Source organism: Etheostoma cragini, chromosome 16, assembly GCF_013103735.1.
Source record: "Etheostoma cragini isolate CJK2018 chromosome 16, CSU_Ecrag_1.0, whole genome shotgun sequence".
NCBI lineage: Eukaryota > Metazoa > Chordata > Actinopteri > Perciformes > Percidae > Etheostoma > Etheostoma cragini.
The window spans coordinates 12017121-12037683 of NC_048422.1; the positions used below are offsets into that span (position 1 = coordinate 12017121).

The 20563-nt window shown below is 39.3% G+C and overlaps 2 protein-coding genes across 4 annotated transcripts in view; both read right to left on the bottom strand.

Annotated features, from left to right (window-relative positions):
• Positions 1-438: 438 nt before the first annotated feature.
• Positions 439-8419, bottom strand: swi5 (SWI5 homologous recombination repair protein). The gene is made up of 5 exons (XM_034896722.1): positions 8156-8419; positions 7701-7749; positions 7464-7567; positions 7069-7163; positions 439-1290 (listed from the first exon to the last, which is right to left on the bottom strand). Exons 1-5 carry the CDS (start codon positions 8251-8253, stop codon positions 1226-1228), a joined length of 411 nt encoding a protein of 136 aa, XP_034752613.1. The 5' UTR covers positions 8254-8419; the 3' UTR covers positions 439-1225.
• fam163ba (family with sequence similarity 163 member B, genome duplicate a) overlaps positions 4641-20563 on the bottom strand; it is a 33866-nt gene continuing 17943 nt past the window's right edge. For 2 of the 3 annotated variants that reach the window (XM_034896721.1, XM_034896720.1), the window contains 2 exons: positions 17506-17621; positions 12774-15363 (listed from right to left, as the gene is read on the bottom strand). In XM_034896721.1, coding sequence (XP_034752612.1) covers positions 14923-15363; positions 17506-17598 — 534 coding nt within the window. In that variant the 5' untranslated portion in view covers positions 17599-17621 and the 3' untranslated portion in view covers positions 12774-14922. Of the gene's footprint in view, positions 4653-12773; positions 15364-17505; positions 17622-20563 lie in introns of those variants that run through there. The other variant, XR_004659953.1, reaches the window with a different exon arrangement.

Here is a 20563-nt window from a genome sequence, read left to right on the forward strand (position 1 = left end):
GGGACCCGTGAAGGAGGAAGGACAGATACGAACAAACGGTTTAACACATTGATCCCAGTATGTTTGAGCTGTAGATGACTTCTATGCATTTCAAAGATTAGGATAATTGCGATGAGCTTTGAGCTGCTGCAAATGAGATTTAAGTGCATACCAATTTTAACCATTCCCTCTGACGATGTTACGCGAGGGCGCGCACGCGCACTTACAAGCACGGCCACCCACCAAGGGCTGTCTGCTGCTGAGTCCGAAAAGACTATTATCAGTGTTCTCAGACAGATAACGGCACACCCAGTTTATTAGGCTGTTAGCACTGAACACCAAGGCAGGCTTTTTTTTTTCTTTTGCTTTTTTTAAATAATCCTCTCTTTTCAGTTAAACTTTTAGACAGTACAGTGTAAAAAGGCTGCTTAATATCCTTTTTCGCTTCACTAGAATTTGTAAAGTGTTGGTGATTAACGTGACCTTAAGGGAGATGTTAACAAACAAATATGTCACATGATGTGTTATAAGAGTAAAGCCTTACAAAATAAACTTAATGTATCCATTTAAATCTTAAAAAAGGCATGAATATAAAAAATTGTCAGTGTATTGTTATACCTTTGGACATAGATCAAAGTATTTCATTCCAAAAAATGAATGCTATAACTATGATGCATCTGTTAGAGTTTCCATAGTGGACAATGAGGGGATAATGCAAAGGGCAGACTGTCTGTGGTGGTCCAAGTGCCTATTTATTACATGTTACGGTCAACGTAGAAAGCATATTATACTTGTAGCTAATACATTTTATTTTACACTTCAAGTTAACACCCCAGAATTCCCTCTTTTTTGTAAATAAACAAAAGTCAGAAAAGTAATTAACATTCATGTAGCCATCCTGCATACCTTCATCCAAACTCCATTTACAAAGGCTCAAATGTCAAAACAATGCCGTAAGTTAATGGTTTGAGTAGATGGCCTCTTACATGTAATGTCTGCCTGCAGGACCAGCGTCATTCTCCTCTTATGCTCATTACCAGTGTTGAAATCGGTCTCGGTAAAGAGGTGAACATAAAAATCACCAAGAAAACGGGCAGACCTTTGTCTGCCGGTTGAGGTCAACACAGTTCCTCTCGTCACATCTTAAGTCCAAATCCAAACTTTGATCAAAAGGTCCCTTTAAGCCCCTCTCCCCTCAGTCTGAAGAACCATTCTCACCAATGTAATTTCATACTTTTTTTCTTCTTCAGTCATCCAGTTCCAGACCAAAATGGCTGTAGAGATCTCGTGTGGTGGTTCCCTGCACAGCAGCTGCAAGACATAGCAAAGTAGGAGTTAGGCCCCTTTAGCATATTACAGGGTCAACTCCCTCTAGTCTACTTTTCAAACAATCCTCAAAACACTGAACAGACCGACACCACAGTACCCAAACAAATGATTAACTTTGAACACAAGGCTGGTACTTGGTGACAATATTGTATAAGTAGCTTTAAAATGTTATTGAAAGATAAAACAAACTCTTATCTGACCTCGAGCTAACTCAAATTGTTATGCTTTATTATTATTATTAATAAGAGATCACATAACATGAATGACAATGGCAGATTTCTCTAGTGAATCCCTGGATTATATTAATAGCTCAAAACTTGAACATGTGTATATTTGTAACATTACAAAAGGTAAAAAGACATATCTCTGGAGATGTGACAATGGCAGATTTCTCAAGGAAACTCCTGGATTACATTAATAGCTCAAAACATGTGACATTGTGTATATTTTTAAGATGATATAGGCAAAATGACCTTAATGGCCGACAGATGGAGAGAGTAAGAGACAAAGGGACAGTTGTCTTTAGAGGGTACTGCAGGGCATCTCCTAGTGTCTCCTTGCTTACTCTCCAGCCTACACACCTCCTCCCTCTCAGAATAACGGCATATAACAACAACTCAGTGTTTAAGTGTAGACTCTTTACTGAAAGTGTGTGTTTGAGAGAAAGTTAGAGAGAGATAGAGCGAGAGAGAGAAATATATTTAGAGAGAGAGAGCAGGAAGAGGGTAAGAGGATGATAGCATGTGTTTGTATTTGTGAAAGTGAATGCATGTTCCTGGGTGAAAGACAGAGATTGTAATTGTGTATGTGACAGAGAATGAGTGTGTGTGTGTGTGTGTGTGTGTGAGAAAGACTGCCATTGTGTCAGAGGGGAAACGCCACCTCCATTCACTAAGAGGTCATTATCATCTTGACTGTCCACTGTACAGTACTGACAGAGAATTTAAAGAGATAGCAAGCTTTTAACTCACAGTATCAATTTAAATGAGAGATAGCCCCGTTTTTCTACACAGATAACCACAGAAGTAGGGAAATAAGCATTTGAAGAATGTATAACTATCCATGTTATTCCTTTGTACATTTTCACAAAGATCAGTTAGCTAAATTGGGATAACCAGATTTTATTTGACACCACGCAGACAGGCATGTGCATGTAAAAGTAGGTAAAAAGTCATGTTTGTTATGACACACACACAGACCGTAATGTGACTTGGCTGTGATTCACCCAAAAACTTGATAACAGTGTGAAAGGTGTGAACTTCTCTACACTTTTCAAGCTCATGATGTTGCAGCACAAATATATTTTGAAGACACACAGACACTCGTTGCCTCATTTCGTTATACTAGTGCGTGCCCAGACATACATATTTACACAGTATTATTCAGTCAGAAGATTTATGACAAACGTTTTAGGGAAAAGGTGAAGTGACAACACAACTTTCTGATCTCTCTAGTGATGGTTCTACAGCCTGCAAATGGTTCGTTTGTTTTATTTAGATCCCCATTAGCTTTAGCATAAGCTAAAAGCTATTGTTCCAGGGGTCCTTCAATCTGTTCTTGTGACAATACTTTTTACGACATCACATTACACACATAGACATTATAACATTTCAAAATACAAATCATATTTAAATATTAGTTAACGCAATTAATAAAAAAAATAAAAGACACTACTCTGAATAGATCTATTTTAAGAACTAAGATAACAAAATGTCCTATAACAGACTAATTTGGTATTAAATATACAAATTCCATTGAAGGTAATATGTTGTCAGTGATTTTTTTAAACCATACTGAGTGTTGTGTTTGATAGTCTTTGGAAGAGAGTTCCATTCACACATTGCTCTGTACCTAACTGAATGTTGAATTGATTTAGTTTTCACTTTAGGTCAAATAAAACTACCTCCTAATGCATGCCTCGTTGGATAATGATGTGTATTAGTACTAAAGGATAGTTTTGTATGTAAAGTAAAAGGTGTTTTGTTTGTTATCACATAATGTAAAAAAAAAAAATCTATTTTTAACTTCAAACCATGAAAGGGCATTTTATCAACATTTGATTTAAACCCACACAAGAGAGCCACACGTGCTGCTTTATTCTGAATCACTTGTAGTTTTTTTGATATTAATTGCAAAAGTGGTGGACCAAACCACAGAGCAGTAATCCAGATGTGAAAAAACAAAGCCTGAAGAACTTGTGTGGGTGTTTTTTTGCACACCTTTTAATAACTGACAAGGTGTTGCCCATTTAACATACCAGTTTCTGAACGTGTTTGTCCCAACACAATCTATTGTCAGTCATCACACCCAAATGTTTAGCTTCTTCTCTTTGCTCCATAGAAGTTTGCTCTACACTGAGTTCAAGTTTCGGTTTGGAACATGAAGAAAAATGAATCCCAACCACTAAAGAAGTTTTAGATCCATTGAGAATCAGTTTGTTACTCCTGATCCAGTCCATCACTGACTGTAGCTCTCTCTGTAGTTCAGTATTTAGATCACCAATATCAGTTCCTGATAAATATATAGTGGCATCATCAGCAAACATTGAAATGCTCGCTTTATCTAAAACAAATGGTAAATCATTAGTAAAGTTTGTGTAGAGGAGCGGCCCAAGGCAAGTTCCTTGAGGCACTCCATGTTCCTCAAGCTTTACCTTTGAAAAACTTCCATATAAGTTCACTAATTGTCTTCTATCAGTTAAATAACAGATGGGGAAAAAACAGATGTGGCCAGTTACATCAAATGCTGCAGTAAAATCAAGCATCACAACACCCATTATTTTCCTCTCCTCAATATCCTCAAATCAGTCATGAACCATCTGAGTTAGGGCATTGGCTGTTGAGTGTTTTCCTCTGTATGCATACTGAAGTCTTTAATAAATCTTTTAAAAAAAACAAACAATAAGACTGAATTTGTTCATAAACAATTATTTCCGTTATTTTACAGAGAATTGGTAATAAGCTTATTGGTCTTCTGTTTGATCCAGAGAAAGGCATTTTCTTATTATTTGGTACTGGCACAACTTTACATATTTTCCATAAAACACATTAATTATATGAGCAATAGTAGGAGCAAACATTGAAACTATTGGCTTAAGCAACTTATATTCAAGATGGTCAACACCAGGAGGTTTGTTTTTACAATTCATCAGAAGTAATTCAACTTTATAAACAGACACTTTGATATTTAAAGCTACGTGATTTACCTTCCATGATCTTATTTATCAATGTATTTGACAAATCCGTCTTGTTTGGCTGTGTAGTATTTTTTTAGATTATTTATTTTATTTATGAAATAATCGTTAAGATAATTTGCTATATCACTTGATTTAGTAAGAAAATCACCTTCATTTTCTAAATAAGCTGGAGTTGATTTATTTCCTCTTAATATTCAATGTATTCCATAAATGTATACTATCATGTTTTATTTCTGGAATTTTCTTGTTACAGTACAATTTCTTTTTCTTCTCATTTAAGTTAGTTACACAATTTCTAAGTTGACACTATATTTGCCAGTTCGATTTGAAAGTAGATATGATTGCTGCTTGTTTACTTTAGCTAGATCTCTTTCTTTCATAAGATCTCTTAATTTTTGCTCTAACCAAGGGGTGTTGACATTTCAAACAGTAAACTTTAATTGGTGCATGATTTTCTACACTTGTCATTAAAGTCTGATCAAAAAACTGAAATGCTTTCTCTGGATCCTTTTGTAAAATTACCTCCTACCAGTTTGCATTTGTGACATCATCTGTATATTGCAATTGACTAAATCTTCTAAATTACCTTTCATTATTACTTTTGGACCTGATTTAGGAACTTTTGTTTTCCTTACAATTGCAATAAGATTATAGTCACTGCAACCAATTGGCACAGATACAAGTTTAGAATAAAATTCTAGTCTATTTATAAAGGTGGTCAATACAGGAAGTTGATTGAATGCCTTCCCTTTTTATACATATCCTAGTCAGGTTATTAATTACCTGTGATAATCCACATGTCGTTGCTGTGCTCATTTAAATTGAGCTCAATTTAACACTGTGCACTATGCACTCTGTGTGCAAATTCCACTTGTTTAGTTTACACACTGGTTTATAAGGCAGATTCTTTTCCAAATCTTAGTCGAGGCCAAATACTCTGAGGTTCAATCTTTGGCTGGGACTCTCCAGCTTTTCAGTTTTGTCTCTCACTTCTTGGTCTATACACATGCTCTGCTTCATTCATTTTGTCATGCATGCCGTTCATGCCCAACTCCACATCTACGAGTGTTTCTTTACAATCCTTCAGTCCGAGTTGTAGTGCATCAAACTGAGGTTGTAATTTATTCATTGCCTCATTTATTTCTTACTTTATTATTACACGGATCAAGGCAGCTAATTCAACTTTATTCACCTGCGCAGGGTCGCATTCCATTTCCCTCTCAGCTGATCCTCTCCCAGCTGGAACAGGTGAGGTAACCTGCGATGCTTTTTCCCTCGGCATCCAGTGATTCTTTTCCCCGACTTCCTAGAATGACTTTCCTTTACATCAAAAGTTCTTAGCCATGGGGAAACTTTAGAACCTTTATTACTTAATTTGTTTTAGGAGTTAAGCATCCTTGATGTTCCACGCGCTCAGTCTCAGCAACCGTACATGGCGTCGCTCATGTACAATCTCCTATCCAATCAGTGATTTTAATGAGGTGATTATTAAACGTAGCACCAAAATTAATGCTATTTAAACAAAAAGTATTTAATTTAGTTATAAATTTAAGCTGGATGAGATGGTAACCCAAGTATAACCAAGCTAGCTAAATTAGGAGGCACTTGAACCAATGACATTTTTTGGTAAAGTGTCAAATTAATGGAATGAAGGTTTTATAGTATAGTAAATACTTTTTGAAGTTTAGACTGTTTTGAGTCAGGCCTTCAGGGAAACAGAGACACTGCTCTGCTGCCTTCTGGTGGTTGGCTGTACAACAACTTAAATCTGTATTTTATTGGTGTTTGTTTTCTTTGGTCAAAAGTCTAACCAGAAAAAGACATATAGTATGTCTCATCTAGTCTGTTTGGGGTTCACACTGCCTTATCATAAATGAGCCAAGAGGTGTGAACATGAGAAAAACAACTCCTACAACTGACAGTTTTGATTAGCTGCCATCTTGCAACACTCTTTTGGTGAAAAGAACTGCATAGAAATAGTTGAAATTGATTCACAAGTCATAACTGTAGCTGGACTTCATCTCTCATGGATACAAAAGAAGGCCACTACTATGAGAGAGAGGAGAGGATTCATCCTATTAATGGCTGCTACAATCAACATACAAGTTGGGTATTAAATGTAAACTGTGGGTGGTTCCTTTTGTCTGTATGACAATACATTTCCAAACCTCAGTTCACTTTAAAGAAAATGTAGACCCTTTCCTACAGTCTCAATGTGACTGTGCCCCAGACTTAGGAAGACATTGTGCTAATTTGATCAAAAGTACTGAGCTAAAGTACTGAAAGCCCACAGTGGGGTTGAATAAATCAAGCCAGAAAGAATAAGCACAAAAGTGTATTACAAAACACTCCATATGAGTGCATTATTTAGAATTACTGTCCAGAATCTATTTCTGAATTTGTGACTTATTTTACTGCTGGTCAGTTCAGTTTAAATTTAAATTAAGTGTAATCCTCAACATTCAATTATAAATATTATAAATTGGATCTTGGTCGTGTAAATTCTGCAATTATGCATGTTTAAATGATACTAATGTGGATTCAAATACAATCATTTCTCTTACCAATACGGCCCAGGAGTGACTGTCCAATGTCTTTAATGTCATTGTATTCATGCAGCATATCAATATGATGATCCAGCTCCTCTACGCTGCATCCTCTGGAGAAACACACACAAGCAGATATGTGCAAATCCTCATACACAGGCACACACAAAAATAGAACCAAAAGAAACTAAAAGCAAATCAGAAAACTGTGCAGGCAAAAAGAGCACACATGGAAACACATATGCATCATGGGTACGTCATAGAATTATTAGTGCAGATCAACACTATTGATTCCCTGCCCCCTAGGACTAAACTGAATCTTTAGCACTACATGCTTAACCTCAACCCATACCATTGAAGTTGGACCTCAATGACAGAAACACAGAAAGACAAATACACACAGCTGTACTCACTCAGCCTCCAGCTGTGCTATCTCTGTATCCAGCTGCTCTGCTCTCCTCTTCAGCTCTGCCAACTCCTCTGCAGGGCTAACTTTAGCACTCTCAGTTACTTGGAGCTGTCGGGTGCATAGAGACAACCATGATACTGGATGCACATGGGCACTTCATGGAGGATTTGTGTGTGTGTGTGTGTGTGTGTGTGTGTGTGTGTGTGTGTGTGTGTGTGTGACAGAGAGGGTGTTAACTCACAGGTGATTTGAAGTTGGCGTTTACCCTCTTAAACTTTGAGAATGGAGTTCTAGGGAGAGAGGAGCAAAACTATTGTTAAAGTATGCGTATCAGTTGATAAGAAAATGTATAAAGTATAACATTAATTTGAAGTGGTTCCATGTTCACTCAATATTCATTAACTCTCAAAACCTTATTTTCTAATGGACAACGATAGCACTACAAACTGTATTGTCTGTGTACATACAAAGAAAACAACAGGTATAGCTACAGCAATGTAAGTGCAAACCTCCCACAACAAAGCGATTTTCAAACTTGTCACGCACAAACACATCATATGTATTGGTTTAATTGAAATCTAACCCCTGTAAGATTTAAAGTGCTCACAACAAAACAGCAATGCCTGACAATAACGTTATCCGACGAAACACCAGCTAACTGTTAAATGTTAACGTTGGTTAGCGTTAACAAGTTACCTTTTCAGCGCTCCTTCCTTCAAATCGTCCCCCTCTGGTGTCGAAGCTGGACACTTATTTGCACTACCGTGGGTTTCAGCAGCCTGCTCTGTGTTCATACTGCCTTAATGTTGTGAAAATATGCGTAATATGGTTGACTTAATGCAGTAGGATCAGCATATTAACTAAAAGGAGGAAATTCGCGGGGCCGATGACGAACAGATTCTTAGTAAAACCGGATTGGTTCTTAGACCGAGAGGCGGGACTTGTATAAATTTGGTTTCCCTGGTAACAACCACTAGTCCCATGGGGTAGTTTTGGGCATTTACTGTAAAATTGGGCTAGTATTGGCCAGAGTGATAGATAAAGACCAAGGGGTTAAGCCTCTCCTCTCTAAGCTATGGCTCTGTCTAATTGTAGCTAGCTCCTATGGCGCCATTTTAATGCTACGAAGCCATCACCCGCCGTTAGCATCCCATTGACTGCCATTCATTTTAAACCTCACTTTGACAGTGAATAACTTTACATCTGCGTTAAAAACTCTATTTGTCCTTTGTTTATTTCTCAAGAAACAGATACCTGAAACAGATATGGCCCCAGACGTGATGGACCCGTAGCAGACGTTTTTGTAAAAATAGGCTAACGATTGTTTCATTACCAAACCATAGTCAAAACCAAGCAACTTGCAGTCGCGTAGTCGACAAATCACCGTATTGTCAGGAGAAGCTCGCAGACACTTGCATTAGCTGTTTAGGTTTAATTAATAACGTTAACTAGCATTTTAGTTAGCAATTATTTCCCTGTGCCAATGCATATCTCCTTACATATACTACGCTCTCCGCCTCTGCAAGAATTGGGAATGATTGAGATGTCCCTTGGCACAGCTACCAGAAGACTTTTAGACAGGTTGCCCACGTCACATCTACGTCGTCAAGCTCAATTGGAGGCTGCGCAGTAACGCTAAGCACTCACCCAATCTGCTGGTCCATTTCTTTAACTGTTCATGACAAAGACAGATCGGCGCCTGGGCATAGTAGTTTTATACACTGTTACCAGAACCAACCTAAAATTGTTTTTTGGTTTTATTTATTATACTCAGCAATCAGTCAGAAATATTAGTATTTGCAATCTATTTTCTTTGGGTTTAGCCTATATTATTTAGTTAGCCTATTCTTGAGCATTACGAATCATTCAAAAAACTATTGTCAAGATAAATGATTCAAACTGTAAACAAGGATACATGGTTCTATATAATGTTACCACTAAATGATCCCAACATGGGTTGTCTGCACAATTCGACAACAACCAGACCCTGATGCTGGGCTGGCATGTGTCAACCAGTGACTGTGAAGGTGTCAACAAAGCCAATATCATTATTGGACCACCAGATGGCGACAACGTACAATTTAAGTTAACCGTTTTATTTCTGCTTTCATCACATTTCTGTTGATTCCCTGGTAGGCCTACACATACTACATATTCTTCCTTCTCTCTCTCTCTGGCTAAAAGAACACTCACTTGTTGACTGAGAAAAAACATTGCATAGCCTGAGAGCGACGTTGTGGGTTAGGGATATTCATTTATTGCTAACTTTAACATAAACATAGTTTAATGAGAACACACACACACACACACACACACACACACACACAGACACACACACACACACACACAGCCTACAGCTCACTGGGCAAGTAACAAAGAAAGAGGATCACAGCAAAAATATTTAGCAAGAAGAGAGTGAGACAGAAAGGAAGACCAAATGTGTATCCAGGGGGCTTGGTGTTGGGGGTGTGGAGGACATAAAGTTGAATCCCTTCTGTGTTGTGTCCTCAGGATTCATTGCTTATTTATCAGATGTTAAGACAGAGAGGGTCTGGAATGAAAAATTCAGACAGGAGGCATGGCCTTTTCTCCTTTTAGAAATCACAAGATTACATACACTGGGCGGTAATGGCTCCTGCATAGAGTGATGCGTGTGTGTGTGCGTGTGTGTGTTTGTGTGTTTGTGTGTGGGTGTGTGTGTGTGGGTGTGTGAGTGGGACACAGAGAGATTTGTGGAGGATGGCTATTTCGATACATCTTTGACACAGCAATAAGTGTCCGTTACTCTGTCACATTTTCTGAATGGCTGCTATACATCCCTGAGTTTAGTTAATTAAGGACACAAAGTCATATGTTTTATTTGTGTGTGCAGCGATGACAGGGACGTTTTTATCGCAGCAACTATAACATCTGCTGTTGTTGTTAATGTCAGCAAGTGTTTATTTGTGATGTTGGTTTTAGTTTGGTTTATAGTCGGAGGAAAGGGCTCTTTCCTAATGTGCCACCAACCTCTCAAAGCATGCACTGCCTGTGTTTGGGTAATGTCCATTTAGGTAGTGAAGAGTCTCGGGAATGCCAAGATAAAGGGCAAGGAATGTTCAGTAATAGGAAAGCATCATTATAAAAATAGATGATGTATGTCCCACACTCCTCTTCTGTACTGCATCTAAATTCCACTGCTGGGGAATTACAATATCACCAGCGACCATAAAATAGACACACACACACACACACACACACACACATACACACACACACACACACACACACACACACACACACACACACACACACACACACACACACACACACATACATACACCATGTAGTAAGGAGTAAAGGAAAGATAGCAGAGGAACAAGAAGAAGAAGAAGAAGATGAAGAAGAAAGATTGCAAAAGAGATGCAATAGACACACAGGGTGAGAGAGAGTGAGCAGACTGCTGCAGGGTGAGGGGTAGATGAGGGAGATGATTCAAAGCATGTCATAAAACATCGATACACCTCTAAAGGCTGTGCTACAAGCTCTGCTTACACTGGAGGCGATTATGCCTCTAAATATTTCACAAAGCCTGCACAAGCGCGTGTTCACACTATAGGCTAAAGTACAAACTTTTTTGCAAACAAATACAGAAATGGATAAAAAAACAACCACATTACCCAAATACCCTACACTCAAATGTATACCCCACCATACCAATACAAATCAGTGTTTTCAGTGGAAAGGTTTTGCTGGAGTACAGCTCAAAAGGAAAGATTGGTGTTTATATTTAGCTTTTCAGACTAGCATCCAGAGCCTTGGTGAATGACTCTATGATAGAAAGCAGCCAATGGATCGTGGCTGCTGTTTTAGTTAGGAGGCAGATTCTTGCTGAGCTCGAACAATGTCAACCGTGATGGAAGGATACCGCCACAAACCTCCAAAATCACTTTCACAACAACATCTCAATCAAAACAGTAATGAATCCCTCATCAGGTTTTTAACTATATGTTACGGATGCCTTTACTTTGGTAGGCTGGCAGTTGTCTCCGAGCCAAGAAAGTTAAACATGATCTATACCTTAAACTGAGATGCAATGTTACCAGACAAGTAGTCTTAGTATCATCACATGCATATTATAATTACTGTAAAGGGAATAAATAAAGACATTTCCAACCATTTTTTCTTGCCTGTGTAATTGTAGTCACAATAATTCCGTTACAGTGTCATGTAGAAATAAATGAGATGGAATACAGCCTCATCAAAGAGAATCCATCCCAATCTGAAAGGTTTTCTACATCTGAAGCAGTGCTGTTGTATTAATGCCATCACAAAATGGCTATTCACGTCTCTGCCAGGGAGGCCTCGCTTTGAAATGAGCTCCTCTACGCCTCTATCGGTCTGTGTACTCTGTGGTATGTGCTATTTCTCATTCATTGGCTATGACTCATCGTTCTAATAACTACCTCTATTTTCTCTCTGAAATAGTTCTCTGTTGTTTTTCTGTTGTATGATTAGTCTGCTTGCCTCTCTGACTCACTCAGTTTATTGTCAGAATTAAGCTTCCCATTTTTGTCTTCTAGCCGGATGACTTTCCATTGTGGCTATCATCTCCTCGCCTCTGACTGTCAGGTTGGTTTATCATCGCACTTACTGTAAGCATCACATTCTTGTTTCTCCACCTTACTATTCAAACATGTTTGCTGTCGTGACTCTCACGTCGTCGCCTCGGGGCTGACTGGATCTGTGTGCACTGTCTGTGTGGACAGACTAAATCACTGTTGCTTTGGTTAGAAGTTTGGCAGGCTTTGCTGTTTTATCGGCTACAGTATGTCTGAAGCATATTAATAGGTTCACTGATTTATCTCTGAGACATATTTACACCCATGTTTGTCTGTCGCTTAGCAAATAAGTACATTTCCTCAATAAGTTAAGGTGATGAACAGGTGTGGGCTTATGAGCTTCATTGACAACAAAGAGACAAACATGCACCAAGCTAAACAGAATTAGATCAGCTGTTTTTAATCTACAGAGGGTCGTTTTTCAAAGCATATATTGCAGCTAGCTGATATTTACCCTGCGTTTAACAGTTCCCATAATAAGATAATCCAGGATGAATCCACTGGACCCATGCCCAGACATAAACCTTTATCAATAGGCACTTCAGAAAAAAAAGAAAAAGCAGAAAAAGCACACGTTGCACATAAATAGTTGTAAATGTGTAAATTACTTGAATTTGAACTCCCCAGGTTTGTCATTTACTAACATTTGAATATAACGTTGAGCCACAACAAGTATAACTAGGTGAAAATAACAGGACCAACAAAACAGATCAGAAGGATTTTCACACCATTTTATTAGCAACAATGGTTCTGTTAGTTATATATTAGAAACAAGGACAGAAACATTTCTGCTGTGTCTAAAAAACCCAGCTGGATCATAAAATAAAGCAAGTAATTCAAATACTGTAGGGAAAAGCAACACTGCATTTGAATATACACTTGTAATAATAATAATAATAAATTGCTCTCATAATTCTATATGGCACAATGTTTCCTGTGCAACTGTCACATCTGTTTAAAAGGTAAGGAAAGCATAGCACTGGGAACTGTGTGTGTGTCTGTGTCTGTCTGTGTGTGTGTGTGTGTGTGTCTGTGTCTGTCTGTGTGTGTGTGTGTGTGTGTGTCTGTGTCTGTTTGTGTCGTAGTAGTGTATTTGCAGGAAAGCACGTCACAAGAGGAAAAACTCACTGTTTAACCCTTTGGAAATATAAATGAGCATGACTGCTGATAAAATCAACAAAGAGACAGAAGGGGGAGGGGGATACAGCATTTACCATCCATTTTGAGAGGGGGAGGAGGTCCAAGAAGGACAATCCAATCAGCTTCAAGCCCCTCAGACAACCACAAGCAATTCTTCTTGAAATCAAGCAGTCAATCATTTCATTCATTTAATGTGTGTCCTGTGTCCATAAAACTCAGCCACTGTTCCTCCACTCAGAAAATCAGCCCTCCAACCAGGCCGGTGAGCCCGGCGCAGAAAAAAAAAACAATCCCAGGAAGGAACTCTCTGAGTACCTCAGAGGAAGAGCAAATATTCCTCAGTCCATTCAGTCGAGAGAAGAGAGACACTGGAGTTTACGCTATGGCCTGTTAAATATTTATACATGTGCCTTTAAAGGTACATTCGTCTTTAGCCCATGATGCCACACACCAACAAATCAGAGATGACAAAAGGAATATACACTGAGGAGTCCACAAAATTCATCTTCAGTGATTAACTTAACTAAACATCACACTAAAGTTCAGTGTTGCTGTAAAAACATTTTACTCCTCTGACTGCCACCTACAACTTGAGTGTGTTATAGCATTAATCAGTAAAAGAAACATTTACAAATTAAATGTAGTCACATCATCTGGCATTAGCATGAATTTAAAGGTAAAGTGTCAAACTAATACAATCCCTTCACCCTTTACAAGTTTAAAATGTTATTGCAACCCACCACTAGGTTTGGTACACATAGGGGTGACAGATTGTTTAATTGTATGGAAAAAGAATCCTGTTATAACAACTGATTGAGTTATACACACACGCACACATGCATGCAAGCACAGTCACACAAATGCAGACAAATGCAAGAACCCATCCCCCTTTGGCACCTAGTCTGCCCTGCTTGCAAGAACTCAGAGGTCTGTCTCTGCTGAAGTGTAGTACATACACTTTGTGATGTCAGCAGATGCTCAGAGAAACCAGCCTCCCATCAAACCGGAGACCTCTATGAAAGGATGTGGAAAACAAGCAAGGAATTTCATTTTCTGTGAGCCCTTTATGTCTATTATGCCAAATATTATGGCCAAAGTTAAGTCTATCTAAACCGCTAGTGGGTGGCAGCTAAAACATGACATCCCCCTTCCTCCACTGTTGGTGAGTGATATTTTATAATCTCTATAATCTGTGGATGGAGAAACAGACAGATCATCCCATCAGAGGGAATCACTGGACTTTTCCTAATCATATTTTGTTTGTACAGTAGCAGCTATGGCAGAGAGAAAATCCCTGCCGGTTATGTCATTTTGACATGGCGGGAATCTGTGTATTTTTCAGGCCATGGGTAGAAGAGTCCAGAAGAAGTAGGGCTAAACAAATTCTATCAAATTGTGAAACAAATTCCATTGGTGTTGTTAAAAAAGAGCTTTTCAAAACATAACAATAAGAAGTTCATGTTATTGATAATTTAACGTTTTTTTTTTTCTTTATTTTTTTAAATACTTTAAACTCTATATGGGCCCAAGTGTAAAGTCCTGGACCTGAGCATAGTACCTTTAAAACTCCTGTCCTGAGAGCCATCCGAGTCCTCCATTCTGCAAGAGGTGACTAGTAGAACAAGACCTGACTAGATCATACCACACTAGACTTGACTAAACTGGTCAAGATGACAAAAACACAGTCGGACTCAAGCCCAGTCCGGCCTAGGCCACCCCAATTCAAACATCAGTGCTGATGCTACAGCTGCGTGTGAACATGTCCCTCATGGTGACCGATCGGGCAAGGTTTGGTTTACGGTAGTTTGTAATGTTAACAGGCACTGGCAGGTCCAGATCCTGCTGTTGGACACTTCGGTAGATGATCCGGTCACCTCCGTTTCTCAACCCATCTGGCTGATGATGGATTTGCGGCTGAGGGGGGGGCTGGAGGTAGAAAGGCAGCTCATAGTGTGTACAGGATGGACAGAAGGTCTGTGAGCGTGTTAGTTTCCTGGCCAGTGGAGGGGTGGAGAAAAGGGCGGGGCCATTTGGGATGGAGGAGGCGGCAGCCGTCGCCGCCACAATGTTGTGATTGGAGTGGACAGGTGGAAGGCGGGACGTAACCGCAAAATCTGGCTCCTCCTCCTCCGACTCGGACTCTTCCTTCTTGCAGCAATAATACTGGTGGTGAGAGAGGAAGGAGGATGGGATATAAAGAAAAAGGAAAGAAAAGGAAGGGAGAGGCAGGGGTAATATTAGGGCAAAAAGGTACCGAAAGGTGTAAAATGACCGAGAGATGAAGGAAAGAAAATTGGTGTTAAAAAGAGGTATTACAGAATAGTGGATTAACAATGAAGAGAGAGCAATAAGAATAAGGAAGGGACATTTATCATATTCTACTGAAATGTCTGCACGGCCATGGAGTTAGCAGCAACAGCTTAATAAATGCTTTGGCAAATTAGTTTACATGCATTTTTCAGCCACTAAAGTCTATATTATAATAATTATGTTACAATTTTACAATGCTTACAACCAGAAAGTTTGAGATTTTGTGCATATTGAGTAGAAGAAATGGAAAATAACATTTCATATGAAATAAATATAGCGTAAATGCATGTATTATCATAACGTCAGGCTACCACAATTGTCTGTGGATTTACACTATGGACAGAAAGCATGCATTTACGAAAAACTCTTTAGAAAAAGGAGGTCTCTCATAATCCAACCTCACTTTAGCCCATTTCCCCTTGAGGTGCTTGCAAATCCACATGACCCCATGTTCACATTTGAAGCTGCACCTGCACGTGTGCATGATGTCAAAAAGATTTTGTTTGTAATTCATTTTTTATCGTTCCAAATCTATTACAGATTTGTGAACCGAATCCACTTCAGTGGAGAATTTGTGGTTTCTATTTCAAGCCCACGAAATGCTTTCAAATTCATTCCTGATATCCAGCCAATTTGAAGCCAACATTGGTGGATCACTTTTGATTTTGCTGTGGAATATAGGAGTCCCAAGAACTGTAATACGATCTAAATGGAAAGGATCATATAGTTTATTCAATTGCTGCTCTACAATTTGCCTCGCACTCTCTCTCTCTCTCTCTCTCTCTCTCTCTCTCTCTCTCTCTCTCTCTCTCTCTCTCTCTTTCACACACACACACACACAAATGGCAGTGAGCTACCATACGGGAGCATAGCCTGACGCAGGCCTTCAGTCTAATGTAAAACAGAAACAAACCCATGTCCTTTAAAAGCAATCTACAAACTGTGGTAAGGCTTCCAGGTGGTGTTTCAACCTAATTGGAGTTTGTCAAGCATGAAAACACAAAACAGCTCTTATCCCCTAATTCCATTTTCATTTTATTCTTACAGAATACAGAGAACCTGGCCAAGACCAGTGATCTAAACATCAGAGCACCACCCCATAGAAAGATTGACAGCATGATGACTTTTAAACATGAAACAAAAATGAAACTGAAGTCTGTAAAACGTATGAACTACTACTAAAGAACTACTACATGCAGAAAAGCTTTGCTTCATTACCATTAGTGTACATTTTAGCCACGCTAGCAGCATGCCTCTAGAGATGGCAATGATGGTCATTCTTACAATCGATCAACCACTTTGGTCCAGACTAAAACATTTCAGCATCTATTGAATGGATCATGGAATTTGGTCCAGACATTCATGTTCCCCTCAGAATGAAGCCACATCATCAGGTCAACATTTTTATTTGTATAATACTTTGATTTATGACTAGTCTCACATTGCCAGACCTTCCTGCACAGTGCTGCGGAGGAGGGTCTGGCTAGTCCACACAGCAATCCAGGATTGGAAAAAAAACATGCTCTTGTTTATCGTAAACACCCGGTGTTAAGTGTCTAGCGGAGTCACAGTGCCGCTACAAAATAGCCTTGGAAAGGAACTTGTTTTGGTGGAACGTGTACGTTCGAAGGTTGTTTTAGTTGTGCAACAGGAGTAGTCTGAGGAGTAGTTTACCATAGTCCTCATAAATCATCATCACCAATCATTCTCAGCTGTACTATGTGTTTAGTGGTATAAATGTCAACACAGGTCCTCCTAAAATCATTCTGAAATCAACTGTAGAGACATTTTCTATTCAGTTAACAGAGATGATTGTGCAGTCAGAAGAATGCAGCTACACTCATACATTCAGTGAAGGTCACAAACACAAAACCACACATTAAAACAGCTTTACTTAAGATTATACTTTGACTTTAAAATTGCTGTTCAACGACATCCCAGTTTCAGAGAAAATAAAATGAAAGCAACAGTGTCTTACAGCAGCTGTGGCCTCACCTGCAGTCTACAGTAGCACAGTACTGCGATGATAAGGAGTAAGATAACTGTAGCTAGAATTCCACCAGTGATGACCACTGTCCCGGCTGTCATTCGAATGGCTCTCCATCAACACCCTGCAGAGAGCAAGAGGAGGGAAGGAGGGAATGAGAGAAGCAGAGAGAGAAAGAGTAGAAAAAAGTAAAGGAGGGTAGGGAGTGATTGAGAGTGAAAAATGAAGGAGGAGAAAGCACACAATTCATCAGCACAGTGGCTTCATTAAGTAGATTATAACTGTGTGTCATCTCAGTGGTGCTTATTGAATTATCCAGCAGTTAGGAGACATGTAATAGAATCATCCTACAAATGCTCCTCATAATATAGACGGGATCTCCGGCTGGAACACATAGAAAAAAGAAGTGTGAGAGCATGAAGGGAATCAGAATCCAACAGCAGAGCAGCAACAGAAATGAGAAGGAATGGCAGGGGAAAGATGAACTGATGATAAGAGAGTTAAAGTGACTGAGCAGAGCAGGCGAAACAAAATGGCAAATTGACATGGAGCAAGAGGGAGAAAGAGGTCTAGATGACTATTTAAGATTTGATGAATGGATATGAAACAGAGAAACAAAATGATGGAGGAGATGAAAAAGGTGGTGAGAGAGTTAGATGGGGAGAGGTGAAACATGAACAGAGGGCAGATGGAAATAAAGAGAAGTGGATAGGAGAAAGAGGAGAAAGAGGAGATAAAAATGTTATGACAAAGGAAAACGGGCTGTTTAAAATCACATAGTAACATACTATTCCTGACATAAGTAGTAACATAATTCAGTGTAAACAGTCAGCTTGTGAATCGTTAATTTAGAAGGCAGTGTGCGTACTGCACAAATTGATGTAGTATGCAGTGTGTTAGTATGTGAATTTGAACAGAGACAGGGTTTTTAGGTGGCTAAAAAGACTAAAACAAGTTTAAGAGAAAAAGGAATAGGAAAATAGAAGAGATTTTGCTGATATTTTGTTTTGTGAAATTATAAAGACGGACACATGGTTGAATGAATATTTATATACTGTGCACCTTGGACTCACAAATGCCTAATCCCAAAGATTTCTGTTCATGCCTACTGCTTATGCAAAATGCAACTGTATTAGTAATAACAGTGTAAAACATCTAGTCATGTAGTCTTAGTATTGGTACCAGAAAGATATACAGTACATAGATAACTCAGTGGGTAACACCATTGAATTTAATGTAAAATGACAGGATTCAAATCCAGGTCCGGGGCGTGGTTAGGGCGTGGCTAATATTGAATCCTTCCGAGCGAAAACAGAGTATTACCACAATTAGGAGTGTCAGGGAACCAGGGCAACCTGAAATGGGTTACCGCAATAAGACCATGACATTCTTGGAATTTGGCAGAGAAACCCAACATCAAAGCTCAGTGTTTCAATATCCGCAGCCACAGACTGAAATCAAAACTAGAGATTGACGAGGTACAACAAAGATGCTGTGGTAAGAAGGTGCCAGGACACAAGAACAGTTTAGGCTTAACACAAGGGTAGTTGACTTGAGAGAGAGGATCACAAGTGACTCACTGATCCACATCACAAGGCTCTACAGCAATGACATCAGATTGTCATTTGGATCAGTTAAATGTGGTCGGATGGTATCAAAGAAAGGTACGATGGTCACAACTGTTTGGGTAGAACTACCAGGAAACATAGTTGTTCAGGAAAGCTACAAATATCTTGGAATACCGCAGGCAAATGGAAACCATGAGTTTGCCACAGCCAAGTACCTATATAGAGTAAGGCAGCTCCTGGAAAAGTCTGGTCCTGGAAAAGGCTGGTCTGAAAGATAGCACAGAGGCACTCATACCAGCAAAAGAACACTCTGTGAGCACAAGATCATTAGAGGCTGGGGTCTATCATGCCAGAGCAGAGTTTCTGGCTGTGTAAATATGCCCCTGAGACAGTCCAGCACATAACAGTGGGGTGTAAAAGGCAGGCAGGTACGGCATACCATATGCCATAACCAAGTGGTTGGCATAGTGTAAAGGAACATTTGTGCCTAGTATGGGCTGGAAGTCCCAAGGTCAAAGTGGGAGGCACCTCCAAAGGTGGCAGAGAACGACATAGCTAAGATCCTGTAGGACTTCCAGATCTAGACTGAAAAAATGGTTATTGCTAACCAATTGGACATTGTGGTGGTTGACAAACAGCAGAAGAAGGTAGTTGTGATAGATGTAGCAATCCCAAGCGTCAACAACATCAAAATGAAGGAACAAGCTTGAAAAACACCAAGGGCTGAAAGGAGCTAGAAGAGATGTGAAAAGTGAAAGTAACAGTGGTCCTAGTTTTAACTAAAAGCACTCAGGGCTGTAACCCCCAGACTGGGACAGTGGCCCCAGAAAATTCCAGAAACAACATCTGCGATCTCTGTCCAGAAGAGCACAGTTTTAACAGCTAAGATACCGCGCAGAACCCTGAGGCTCCCACACCTCAGGTAGAGGATGTGAGCTTGAAGGAAGAGGACAGTGCAGGATATATATACATATATGTAAATATATATATATACATACATATAAAAAAAATGTCTCTGTTTAAATGTAGGCTAAAAGGTCAGAATCTGCTGTCAATGTGTTATCAATACCAATTAATTGAAAGAGGAAATCAAGCATAAATCACAAAAAAACTCAGCTTGGAATGAATACAGATAGTCAGTGATTTATAGATTTCCTATATGCCTCTTCTTTGAAACATATAAGCACAAAAGTATAAGAACAATGTCAAAGACACTGCCCGGAGATCTTTTGGACAGATGTATAACAGGTACTGGAGGGAAATGAAATTAAAAAAAGCTCTAATGGCATGACAGACCAATAAATTGCCAAACAGTACGGAAAATTATTAATCTTTTAATGTCACAATGAAACAGCATCAGTGCCACCTTAATTAGATGGATCTCTTGGTGACACAGGGAACATTTACAAGTCTAGACTAACGTTTTTCCACTGCTGGTAACAGCTTGCCTCGGCTCGCCTCGGCCCGCCTCGGTTCGCCTCGGCCCATTATACTTCCG

Excerpts from the sequence above, each read along its gene's own strand:
- swi5 (XM_034896722.1), bottom strand. The coding sequence starts at position 8,253 with ATGAACACAGAGCAGGCTGCTGAAACCCACGGTAGTGCAAATAAGTGT. Across the intron at positions 7,750-8,155 it reads AAGGAAGGAGCGCTGAAAAG|AACTCCATTCTCAAAGTTTA; the intron begins GTAACTTGTTAA and ends CTCTCTCCCTAG. Across the intron at positions 1,291-7,068 it reads GTCACTCCTGGGCCGTATTG|CTGCTGTGCAGGGAACCACC; the intron begins GTAAGAGAAATG and ends TATGTCTTGCAG.